General features: G+C 40.7%; 1 protein-coding gene across 1 annotated transcript; it reads right to left on the reverse strand.

Annotated features, from left to right (window-relative positions):
* Nucleotides 1-6,087: 6,087 nt before the first annotated feature.
* On the reverse strand, nt 6,088-9,685 carry LOC117473950 (C1q-related factor-like). Its single transcript, XM_034119917.1, has 2 exons — nt 9,029-9,685; nt 6,088-6,388 (listed from the first exon to the last, which is right to left on the reverse strand). The coding sequence occupies exons 1-2, from the start codon at nt 9,665-9,667 to the stop codon at nt 6,209-6,211; spliced, it is 819 nt and encodes a 272-aa protein (XP_033975808.1). The 5' UTR covers nt 9,668-9,685; the 3' UTR covers nt 6,088-6,208.
* Nucleotides 9,686-13,645: the final 3,960 nt, after the last annotated feature.

Consider the following 13,645-nt stretch of genomic DNA (forward strand, 5'->3'; position numbering starts at 1 on the left):
CTGGAGGACTCTCCCCGCCTGCCTATGGGCAGCCTGTGAGCCTTCCTCACTATTGTCCATGCCCACTCTACACGGAGCGTGTGTGAGTGTGGGGGATGTGGTTTTCCCGTGCTCCTGAGGGACCTGGGGAACATGGTGCGCGGTAGGCTCCAGACGGAGTCTCCGCACAGTTTTTTCCATGCACAATCTACACGAGGTAAGCGTGTGTGAGTGTGCCTTATCCAAGTTGCGGCCCCGACTTCTCCACGGTTACAACCGGATGGGAGGAAGTGGGGATGCAGTGGATGTTAGCCAAAAGCCGGTCAGGGACGGTGTGGTGGGTCGATGTTGTTGGACGACAGGGCGTTTATACATCGGGGCTCCGCCCACTGTACCCATAGAGTCCAGTAGAGGGCGGAGCCTGTGTGAGATATAACGGGGGGTTACGTATTGTAACCCTAGTTATATAAACACAGGCGGAGCCCTCTACCTGGAGGCCCTGTCTTTCCTAGTCCGCTCGCTGAAGAGTGTATAGGATAGTGGGGCGGCGGCTGTAGCCGCCTTATATACTGTGGGCCTGCGCGCGCATTCAGGTAGGCTCGCCCCGATTGGCCGGCTACGTTTACGTAAATTCAGTAGGTGAAAGCACGCACAGCATGATAGAGAGTAGTACCCATAGAGTCCAGTAGAGGGCGGAGCCTGTGTTTATATAACTAGGGTTACAATACGTAACCCCCCGTTTCCTCTGTCCATTCTGCGCTACTGTAGACGTGGCAGTGCAACCTAGACGACAAAAAGATCAGAATCAGAAACAGGTTTATTGCCAGGTAGGTTCACACGTACGAGGAATTTGACTAGGTGTCGTGGTGCATACATACAAATAAAAAACAAAAATAAAAAAAAGTACACAGATAGCAAACTATATTAAGAACACTAATACAAATATAGTAAGATAGCAATAAAATAAAGCAGTAATTTACATCGAAATAGAATGCAATCAATTATAGAATATAAAATATGTGCAGTAAGCAATATTTAAACATTGCATTATTTACCATCCTGTGATCTCCATTATGTAATGCATAGTCTGCGTTGTGGCTGAGGTAAAGTGTCAGTGGGGGGGGGCGGGCCTTGTTGAGGTGGCGAGAGGTTTTGGTCCTGATGGAGAGAGGTTCTGGTCCTGATGGAGAGAGGTTCTGGTCCTGATGGAGAGAGGTTTTGGTCCTGATGGAGCGCAGCCTCCTGCCAGAGGGGAGGGGGGTGAACAGTTTGTGTCCAGAGTGGGAGGGGTCGGCCACTAACTTCCCGCCTCAGGGTTCTGGACACATTGAACATGAGCTCTTTTATTAAATAAACTAAACGCTTTCATTTTAAGTTGTGAGTTTAGTGTTTTTGACCCTAAGAAACACTGATGCCTTAATCAATAACAATAATCCACAGCTCCTCTCTCTGCTCCAGAGGATTTAAAAAAGATATCAGCAGTAAACCTAGGGGAAATACACACATTCAATATTATGTTAGACACAAGTTAGTTATTACTCACATATCAAAGTATTTTCATCTGCAAGATGGAAGAATAGCTGGGTGCTGCCTGGAGAGACTGATGAGAGGAGTCACCGGCTGGCTTCAGCAGCTTTCCACACAAAGCCATCACATCTTCTCTTCCATAGTCTTCACTGTCCACTGGTGCTCTGTCAAAAGAGTGAACATCCCAGCTGTCATGGTAACCCTTTGTTACACAACATACAACCAACATGCGTCAAAAGTGACCCGAATTAGTTTAAATTGTAAATATCTTTGCAATAAATTACTTCCAGGATTCCAGGTATTCCTCAATTAACCTGTTTTTGATCAACACCAATTCTAATTTGTATTTGTATCACTACACTTCTAAGGCACAACATGGGTCAAATTACCCATATTCTTTTCCTATGTTATTCATGGCTTTGCTAACAATTCTGCCCTAATGCTGAGACAACTGATCAGAGAGCAGCAGGAACAGATGAGAGCATTGTTTGTTTGACAATACAAGCTTTAAGATTTATGATCAATTCCATCCTGTTACTATAGTTGTCATGCTGTTTATTGTATTCAAGGAGATTTTAAGGGCCTACTTTCCAAGGTTTCCATATTAAAGGAGACCTCTTTATGCAGGCATGACAAGGTTGTTGATGTGATGTTGTATAAAAAAGGAATGCTGCATCTGTTAACTTAGCTTATTTAATGATGCATGAGTATGCTACTGTCTGACATGCAAGTTTAAATTCAAAGCATAATAACTTTGACAATCTTTGCTCATTGAAGTGTCAGTCAAGATGTCATAGAGGTGCTAGAAGTATGCTGTAATTCAGATTGTCCCCTGAAGCATGATTTCAGCTAGTAAACATAACACTTACAGTTTATTTTTAGTAATCAATGTGATACAGGGTGATCGGGGCTATCGGCCTGCTAATGCAACACTTGAATTCATTATAATGCCTCTAGCACGCAAGCAGTTCACACTTTACCCGAATCTCTTGAAATATCTTAACATCTACAAGATAGATTCGCAGAAAAAACATCATACACAGATTCATGGTCCGCAGACAATCGATACCAATTCATATCTAATCCTTTGTGGTTTCCCATGATATCGTCAGGTGAAAAATGTCCTACAAAATACCTACACAACTACATTCCTATCAGCCCCAGCTTTACTTTGTGTTAAGTTCTAATCAAAACTTGATCTAAACTAATAAACCTTGTGAATCAAACTCAAATAATATCTAAACCTTTAGCCTGCTAAACATTAGCATGTTAGCATTTTCATTGTATGTTAGCGAAGCACTGAAATCCTCACATGCTAGCTTGGATGTTTTTTTTCTTTTGGGTTCCCCAGAGCTTGCCTGCTGTTTGTACCACGCCAAAAGTATTCAAACCCCTGAATTAGGAGGACACATGTGACTATTTGTTCCCCCAAGAGGAGATTGTTAAACCTAAGAAAACATTTGATGTGCCCGCCTTGCAATTAAAACCATGTGTGCATGCAAGTGTGGGCAGGTGGCTTTGCATTTGATGGGAGGAAGTGTACTTGAGCAAGAAGGGCAATTCAGCTTGACAATTAAAGCATCCATTGTCTAATTTGGATCACCCCTGGTGAGGTAAATAGGGAGGCTAAAGATAACAACACCAAGGGCTTATTACCGTCACTTCAAACATTTCAAGGGAGGTAGCCTTTCCAAGCCTAGAATTCTCCTGTCTTGTTGAAACTAAAGACACATGCAGGGACACACACGCACGCTGACCTGAACATTGACCCCCAACATCCACACACATGGACAGACAAACATGCACGCGCACTCTGGAGTAGCCTGATAAGCTTCGCGTCTCACCAATTGGCCCCTGCAAATGTCAAACTGAAGCCCTCTTAGTTTACTGATAGGGTAGGTGGGAGTGGATTAATCTAAATTTCCTTCAGTTTCGTGTGCATACGCTGGAGATTAACACAATTAAAACAAGTCTGCAGTAGACACATCTTTCAAATCCTTCTTATAAATGATGAAAAGAGGTACAGTGGAAAATCCTTAAATATCTCTACTGACGAGTCCAAGAGACAAAGCAACAAAAAGCAGCTTACAGCAGAGGAATAGTTATCTTCCTACCCTGGATCTGAATAAAGTCAGGGAGGACAGGAGATGAGATGTGAGTGAAAGGTTGAAGCGTCAATTACAGTCCAGATGCTGTTTCATCACATATTAAAACACCAGCCACAGAGTGTCCTGCTGGGTAGGTTGTTCAGCTAAAGTCACCATCAAAACGCCCAAAGAGGGGTTTGCATTGCTTACACCAGCACAATAGCTCGAGAAGGGATCACCCAGTTTTGCAGGATGAGGCAAAGACGGTGCCTGCCAAGAGAATGTCTCTACGCTTTGTGCAGAGGCTTCCACAGAGGGTTTGAGGCTTACCCGTGTTTGCTGTGTGACCTTAATAAATGGCTAAAAAAGGACGGGTGGTGGCTAAATAAAGGGTTAAATGTAACTATGCAATATGATGCAATAATATAGGTATTGTTGCCAACATTATGGCACTACTAAAATCCTTTTATATTTTGCTGAAAAAATAAATTAATACATTCTGGAGCATTTTCATTTGACTCTCTTCGCTTATTTTAAAATGATAAATACTGTTGAACTCTTTCTTGAGATTGTTTTTGGTGCATTTGTGTTCCTCCCCAGGGGCTTTAGGAGAAGTACAGATGTTGCAGACTCTCAGGCAGTGTTCAGTTCCAGTGGTTTCAGCAGTGAAAGCTGTTTCTCGCAGACCGGGGGCGTTCGTCTTTGACATTGTGACATGAAGTCTCTAATTTGAAGATGTGCTCATACACCCTGCAAGCAGAAAGCAGCCTGTGCTACTGCTCAGCTGCCTCTGGCTCGGGTGACCTCTGCTCAGGCACGGACCCTCAGTCTTAATTGTGTCTGGAGGAATTCTGCTGTCTTAAGACAAGCTCAAGTTTAGACTGGAGGGCTTTGTGGCTTTCACTTCATTGAGCAGTTAAACACACACAAGATGCTCCAGCACTGTATATTGTGGCAATGTAGTCTTAACAAAATGCTGAATTGAAATAACCTTGAAAGTAAAACTGTGCTGACATTCAGTTTGATTAGCTTCTGTTAATAAGTAAATGATGAGTAAATTAATAAACATGGGTAAACGTTTCACTTTTCTCACTTCTTGGTACTCTCAAAACTTTTGTTCATAAAATGCTAACTTGTTGTTTTAAACTAAGTTCTGGACCTCACATGGCCCATATCAAAGGCCAACTATGTCGAAATAATTTCAATGTATCAAAGTGAGTATTTAGGAAAAAATAAAAAAGATATTGGTTGTTACAGTTTAGGCCCGGAAGCTGTTTTCCTGTCTCTGACACTTGTGTCGCAGTCACAGCAGAGCCTAATTTGCCCTCGATTACTTTCCGACACTGATCTAAGCTTTGTCATGATATGTTCTAACACCCTTCCCCTGACTTTTTCTTGTTAAATCCCAGCGTCTTCACAAACATTAAAGGAACACTCAAATCTCTCCTTTGATTGTGAAACACAATCATCCCCCGTTTTTATTTGGCATTTAACACAGCTGTGATTTCTTCTCCCTTTTTCCTCCGTGATCATCTCTACTTGATTGCCTCTTGTGTGTAACATTTAGCAGGACTAAAGTCTGGATCTACTGGGAAATTAGAGATTAGTACAGCTGATCAAGAAATAGATTAGGTAAGTGACATTAACCACAAAAAAAGACATTTGTAATGAAAAATCAAGGACATTAAAATCAAATTCAACAGAAATATATGCTCCTTAAGCCCACATCTAGGTATTTAAAATGTGTTTAAAGTCATTGTATTTCTCTTTATCATTTGTGGAAACACACAGAACATTTCAACAAGTGTTGCATGCATGACTTAAATAAATAAATCTTTACAATTGAGCACATTACATGATACATTTGTACAACGATTGACCACAGCTATATTCTTTAATAGACACACAATATGGTGTACGTAGCCTACACTACTTTGATTGTGTTCAGACATCAAGATCAAATGTACAGTTTATACACTTAACAATATGCCAAATATAATCAGCTGATATGAAATGATTATCCAAATCTTCACAATAACACACAATACTGTTTGTGACCCTGTCAGCTGTTCAAAACTAGCATACTCTCATTTTGGCTTCCAATATTTGACAAACCAGAGCTTCTCTGGGCAGATTATATCTCATCAGTCATTGAAGCACAACATCTTATCGTACAAACAGCATGAGAAAACATAATATTAATATAAATCAGAACAGCACATTTACGAACACTGCAGTCGCCACGACTGTTAGATTCCGAGACTTGAAATTGAAATGACAGTTCAAAAGTGATGGTGAGGTTTCTTCACTGTCAGAATTGTTACTGCACCTCAGCATGACACATGACATGGCTGTCACTGTATGTGTCCATCAGAATTGCGGCATAGGCACCCTGTATATAATGGAACATATGGATGAGGAGGTTGTTACAGATAACCAAAGATCCACAGCCTCAGTCACTGTCAATGCTGACCTTAAACATCTGTTAAACAATCTGACTGTGGATCGGTGGCTATGGGCAACATTAACCTCACTGTGAGAGCCAAGTGAAAGTCAGGAAGTGAATGTCTTCTGGCTGTGACCTTTCACCTCCAAGCCCACAAAGTGTCCAGCCTTCAGTCGGCGTAGAGGATGAATCCTGAAAACGTGCTATACTTGTTACTGTTCCCCCCGTGGGCCTTGCCGCCATCCAATTTTACGAAAACCTCATCGCCTGCATCCAAATGAAGGATGACACTGTTGCTGGCGTAGTCATAACTCTGGTCCTGGTCTTGGGCGATGGCGCTGGCCCTGACCTGGAATATGACATGCACACACAGACAAGGAGAGAGGAAGTCAAGAAATGCACACAGAAGGGGAAAAGACCGTTTTTACAATATATTACTCAACTAACATATAAGAGCAGAATGAATCATTCCCATTTTCATAGAATGCAAATAAGAGCTGCACAATATAAGAAAAAAATATGATAACAATGTTGAATATTTCAATAATGACATTACTTGTGCATGATACATAAACTGATATTAAAGTGTATTTGATTCTGCCTTTTGCTGTTTTAGGTAAACTGCTATAATACAAAATGATTAAATACACTCTTATTTTTGGCAAATTAACAACGAAGTGAACACAAAAGGCACTAATAAAAAAACTAATGATAGTAACATTTTAAAGCGACATATTCTACTGATAGAAATACATAAATAAAAAATCCCTAAGTGCAATAAAATGATAAAAAAAAGCGCTAACATTTTAAGATATGATGATATTGAAATAGATTCATCTTCATACACACCGACATTTAATCACTTCATAATTTGACGCCACTCATTTTCCATGTCCGAGTTGAATTAAAATCTTATGTAAGGAAAATAATATTTGGAAGGCGTGTGGACTGAATTTGAGAGTTTGTGAAAAGTGTTTCCCCTGTGGTGAATATCTTGATGTTCCTCCATGACTCAACTGAAAGGGTCACGCTTGAGTCAGCTTGCCTTTGAGGAAGGATGGCAGAGCATACTCTCCCTTTGGGTCATCTTCCACTCTTGCATCCACCTTTCCCTGGGTGGGGCACTGATAATGCCATATTTATCCCGAATACGAGTGTCATCGTGTCAACACAGGGTAATTACTGAGGGTGTTAGATCTGGAGCCTAACACACTAATCGCCGGTGCTTGTCCATGTTCAAAGTGAAAGTTGTATACTTATAAATATCCCTCTAAGCTTAAGCTAATATGTGATGAGCTCGGTTGCCAGGTTGGATGTTATGCTGTAACCTCAGCAGACATAACCCTAAAAGTGTAATTTTCTTTCTGAATTAAGGAATCTGGACTAATTAGTGCCAATGACAAAAAGACACTGACCAAAAATGTCCCAGTAAAATACAGTCCTAAAAAATTTGCAGAAAACTGCGGGTCTGCTGCAAATCACTTCTTTTAAATCAAGGCTGAAGTGTTTTCTTTCTCCTGCTGCTTTAGACTAAATCAAATAACTATTTGAGGCACTTTTATTCTTGTACTTAATATGTTTTATTGTAGATTGTTCTATTTTTATTTGACTCTCTTTGCTTTTAAATGACTGTTTTTAATATATAATATATTTGGTTCTGTGCACTTTATATCTTAATTCTTTAATGTTTATTTGTATTATTTGTAAAGCACATTGGCAACATTGTCAGTCATATTTTACTTTATCCTGAAGATTTGTTAATGGTTTCATTTGATATCTTGGAGCCCTTTTTTGCTTAAGAAGGTGTGAGACTGCAATACATGTGTTTTCTGTGGTAATCTAAGATAAAGCTTTATATATGAAACGACATATCTGGTGCACCGTATTTACAGTGTCATTGCCCTCTAAAGAAAGGTGGGGGAGGCAGATGGAGGAAGTCTTTGCACATCACTAGTCAGCCAATAGGTGAATCATTCTGATTATAATATGCAGTTTTCCACACAGTATACTCAAGTATGTTTGTCTTTTTATTTAAGTTAAAAGTTAACATGTTTTATTAACTGTAAATCTATTGCTTATTTCAATGTTGCCTTTATATTAAAAAACACTTCTGCACATTTTCAAATAAATGTGTGGATATTAAACAATTTATTTATTAAATTCTATTTGTTGAATGAAAAAGGAAAGTGTGTGTGTGTGTTTGGAAAAATCATACGTTCTAATTCAAATGAGAACTGGAAAAGGGTAAGGGTGCAATTTTCCTTTTTAAATGAATCCCATCTCAAATAAATTGTATCCTTGGGTTGTATTATGATGTACAGGTGTTACTCTCTCCCCTCTCTGTACACCATGGTGCATCCTCTCTGAGATGTCCGAAGGAAAACGTCCTGGCTGAGATGTACATGGTGTTTGATCAATGTCCTCACCTGGGGCTTTAAAGACATTAGAAAATTGTCCATGAGTATAGCAAATATCATGATTTCAAATTGAATCGTCTGGGCCTGACAGGCAGTCTGATAACGCATACGAGCACATCGTGTTCCATGAAGTTTATTTATTTCAAAGGGCACCAGCTTTGAACTAGCCACTACCCCAGGCTGTGTTTTGATGTGTGCAGAGTTGAGATAGCACTGCACTCCTTCCACTCACTTCAATGTGTACATCATTGGATGTATAATATGCACAGATACACAATCTGGCAGTTTGCCACTGTGCATTGTCATTATCTTGAACTAAAATACCGGACCAAGTCAGATCTAAAATCACTATCCACATGAATGCATGACTTCTCCATTTAGACTTCAAGCAGGCTGGTTACAATGTTCCCTGAGCAGTGTACTGTATAATCCAGGGTTCTTATCTCATATTAGATCATTTTCTACTACTTGAACTGAGAAGCGCTTTTTTCATCTGTTAAAGTCAAATGGAAATAATTAAACATTAGGACGTTTTTTGAATAGGTGTCTGCAGAGTTTAAAGGGTTACCCACCAGACCATTCTTGATCAGGTCAGCCCACATGCTGGTGCCATCTCCTCCCCTCATGAGCACATTGTAGATGAAAAAGTAGGTGCCAGGAATCTTACAGGTAAACTTGCCTGTTGCGCCCTCATAGTTACCCCCAATATTAGTCACCACATCATCAAATCGTAGAATATCGTAACCTTCTTGAGGGCTTCGTAGTCCTCCAAAAAATGCCACCCGAGGTGCTGTATTGTACGTTGTTGTACTAACTGCCCCTTTACCCCCTAGACCTAGAATCCCCGTCCGTACGATATCCACACCTTCTCCTGGAGGTCCCTTAGGTCCTGGTGGGCCTGGTTGTCCAGGTGGCCCTGGGGGTCCAGGCTTTCCTGGACGTCCATGTCTGCCGTAGGGGCCGTTAGCACTGTATGTAGGCAGCGGTTGGCCAATGCTGTGATCACTCAGGTCTACATCGTTGTCCACATGTAGGCCTGAGGTTGCTGTATCTGTTCCCGCTTGACCCCCTGTGTCCGTTGTGGGGAAGGGGTCACACACCATGCGGCAGGTACCCAGCATCTCAAAGTGGCTCCCACTGTCATCTGTGCCTCCTGTGCCAACAGAGCTGACCAGCACAGGGATGAGGACCACCAGAACCAGGACCAGCATGACCCCCACAGCAGCTGCCACCAGGGTCTTCCGCCCGATGCTCAGCCGGGGAAGAGGCTGCGCAGCCAGCGTGGAACTCTCCGGGGTGGAAATGGTGACTGTGGGGAGTGCGTCCACCTGGCAAAACACAGACACAATGAGGCTCTCCGATGGGGGAGATGGTGCCCAGGGAGAGCTGGTGTGAGTGTGTGAGTGAGTGACAGAGCCGTGTAGGAGAGGGAGTGGAGCAAGGGATCCAAGTGATCAAAAGGAGAGAGAGAGTGAGAGTGAGGAGAGAGACTTAGAGGAGAGGAGGAGGCAGAGAGTAAGACAGCTTGAGAGAAAAAAAGCAAAGAAGCAAGGGGAGGAGAGAGTGAGCAACATGCACTCACTAACTATCTGAGTCAGGGCTGAGGAGGGCACTTTCCTACTGGCAGATGTGAAAAGCCAGGGAGGACATAAGGAAGGAGTGCGAAATATGGAAGATAAAGATTGGGATCGTAATGAATCAATTCATGATCATGATAAAGACAGAGATGGAGAAACAGATTTAAGTGAAGTTCGCTAAGATCTCAGTTCTAAATTATAGGAGAGATCATTTATTTAACATTACTGAAACATATATATACTCGATTGTTGTGGTTATTTATTGTAAATGTTTCCATAATATTAAACAGTTGGTATTTATTTTGTGCACTCATATAAGAAAATGTTACTTTGAGTACAGTAAGACCTAATTTGAGACTAATAGCCAGCAGCCAGGTATAGATATAGATTTTTCTGGTAAAGTTTTCTTAGCTTATTGTCAGAGTTTTCAAGGTCAGAATGTGCATACTTTCCCTTATCTGCCTACGTGTCTGTGTGGGTGCATGGTAAGAGATCTTGTTTACAGGAATCATTTCAAACATCTCTGGTCCGTCAAGCTGTGACCTTTGCTAATCAGCAAGCTTTTGAAGTAGCAATTCAGATGTTCAGACCTGGTGGCCACAAGTACAATCAATCCATCAATCAATCAATCAATCTAAACTATATGAATCCCAGGGGGAAATTACGTTTTGGAAATTATCAGAATAAAAATGAATAAATATTGAGAAGTAAAAATGTGCCATAAAAGTCCTTGTAGCCACAGGGACACAGCGTATTACACAGTGTCTTAGGCACAGCGTCTTAGGCATAGAAACAAGGCAGAAGGTCACCCACAGCACAGGGACCCTCTGAAGACTCATGATCATGTTGATGCTCTCGGAGAAATCCTCGTCGACCCAAACTGTCGTGAAGCTATCAAAGGAAATATCCGAAATTGATGTGGATTGAAAATATTCCCAAACAGTTACAGACATCAGTAGAACAAGTTTTCTGGGAATTTAATTTATTTGCAAAAAAATATACATAATCTCTGAAATCATAGGTAATCCTTATAATATCATGCACTGTTTGCTGTGTATGTGATTTTAAAGTATCTTCACTGATCAACAATGAGTTTTTATCTATGGCAGCAAGCATCTGCCAATATTACATTTGTACTATTCAAAGCAGTTGTATCTACTTGTTGGCCCCTTGGAGGCAGCAGATCAAGCCTTGAACACAACATGGACATGTTTTTATCCTAGGGATATTACAATTTGTTTTGAACACTATCCAATCACATAACTCTTTGTTCTGTAATATTGGTCGCACGGGACATTTGTGTGAGTTACCTGCAAAGATGATGAGTTTTACTTTGCTGAATGGCCTCAAGGTGGCGGGTCCTTGACATACACCATAAAAGCTATTGTTGGGTGTTTGATCTGAACCAGTTAAGATAGTTGTGATGTTTCGATTTTACTGCTCCTTTCTTGGTGCATGCTTATGGAAAATAACCATGTCCTGACAATGATGAGTCAGACACCTTCGGCATTGCTTTCTTGCTGAGTCTTTCCAGCTGATGACAATATATATCAGAGAGATGCCCAGATGATCAACTCAGAAACCAAACAAAAGTATACACCAATCAAAATAAGATACATACACATTTACTTTAAAATCTGCGCATTTTCAAATATTTCATTTAACTTTTAAAAGAGTTTACATCAGCCTTCTCTGTAGGGTGCTGCACACATATATTGATCTAGTTGCAGACTTTGGTGCCCTCATGTGGCATTTTAACATATTACAAATATAATATAAATATAAACTAAACATCCTCACACAGCATTATTTTTCTCTTTTCTCTTGAATTCACTTGAATTTAATTTAGAAAAATGGTGTAAAAGCAACTTTGGTCCTAGGTGACTCTGTAATGATTTTGTCCTTTAAGCTGCAATTTCTAACAACTTTCTGCTGATGAAGGTGACTCATATCCATAATATAATGTATGTGCCCTTATTCTTAACCGTTTTCTTAATATGTAAGTGACGTGTGTCGTTTTAAATGTTCTCTCTGGTCCCCATTTCAATGAGTGCAGTTGCGTCTTTCAACCAGAGGATGGCGCCAACTGCTTACTCTTGAAAAGCAGCCACAAACTAATCACTGGGTAAATCTTGAAGAAAACTAAAGATACATCTTGGTTAACAATGTGTACAGATGTATCACCAGTTACGACTCTTTGATTGTGATGGCTTGACAACGCATCTAAGAAAAAAAATGGTCTATCTCAATATGTTTTGTGCACTACAAATTAAAAAGTATGCTGCTCTGTCAGGACCATGGAGTTCAGGACCTAACCTTAACCTACCTCCATGCAGAAGCAGGAACTTGTCTTATCAGCACTACAGTAGGGCTAGGTGTAGACCACCCATCTTCAGCAGCCCTGCTCACATTCCAGCATGGACAAGGGGACAGCCTTTTCAGTAACTGGAGACCTGAGGATGTGAATAGTCATCTTTGATGTCTATATTCAGTATGGACTTAGCATTAGGAGCATTTATCTTTTTATTGACTGTTGGGAGATGCAGGTTGAATTGTATTTGGCACTTTGTCTATTAGTTCATCTTAATCATGGTTAAAGCAGGGCAGACATAAATAATTACATTTAGGAAAAATACATAAATGGTTGATCCAACTTGGTGGACAAACTCAATTTATTCTAGAAGTCCTAGTCTCTTCAATGTGGTTATGGACATTTGGTGTAATACAAATGAAAGCATATCAGCCCCTTGTATGTTTACACAAGGGTTCAAGCAGAGTTACTTCCTTGATTCTGTCTTTTTGGACTCTTCCTTTTTAGGAAATGCGCCGCTGCCTTTCAGTCCCTCTTGGGATTCTGTGGGAATTCCTTAGCTGGTTTACTTGGCAGTTGGTTTTCAATACACAAATATTGTTATTCCAGGGTGTGAATATAGGACTGGAGAAGGAATTGAAAAAATGTGTCATGTTTCTTTGGGCCACTCTTGACAAAATGCTGTGCTTGGTTTGTAAACCATTGTATGTATGGGTTGTGTTATCTATAAGACAAATATTTTACAACATTACAAAATAACAATATTAAACCACTACACATCCTCTTTATTTGTTTATGGATCCTAATTGAAAAACATACTAAAATAGATTATTAGAGATTAGTCTGTGATGATTAGATAATAAAAATAGCCCTGAAAGGAGATTTCATTGTCCTCCTTAATGGATATAGTCCAAGTGTTCTGTTTGGAGTTTATATGACCCTGTGTGTTGCCTGTGAGGCCTGCACTCCTATCTCCTATCAGTCACTGCTCCAATTGCTGTGCTGGATGTGTCAAAAGCAGAGCTCGTCTGACCAGTTAATTTACAGCGGCTGGAATCTACTCCTCACAAACAGTAGACACATATTTCCCTTTTTAGGGCATGAGAATCTATTACGTAATTTTGGGAGCACTCGGATCTCTAGCAAACTCGCTTGTGTGGAAGCGGGAGGTGCTGATACGGAGCGACACCACATTCGACCAATCAGACGGCAGGAAAGTTGCCTTCTCGCTCGCTGATTGGCCAGGGGGTGGGAAACGTTGGTTGACGTTTAGGTTGCTCGCGCTCCCTCTCTGGCTGGGA

This window comes from Trematomus bernacchii, unplaced genomic scaffold (genome assembly GCF_902827165.1).
Source record: "Trematomus bernacchii unplaced genomic scaffold, fTreBer1.1, whole genome shotgun sequence".
Lineage (NCBI taxonomy): Eukaryota > Metazoa > Chordata > Actinopteri > Perciformes > Nototheniidae > Trematomus > Trematomus bernacchii.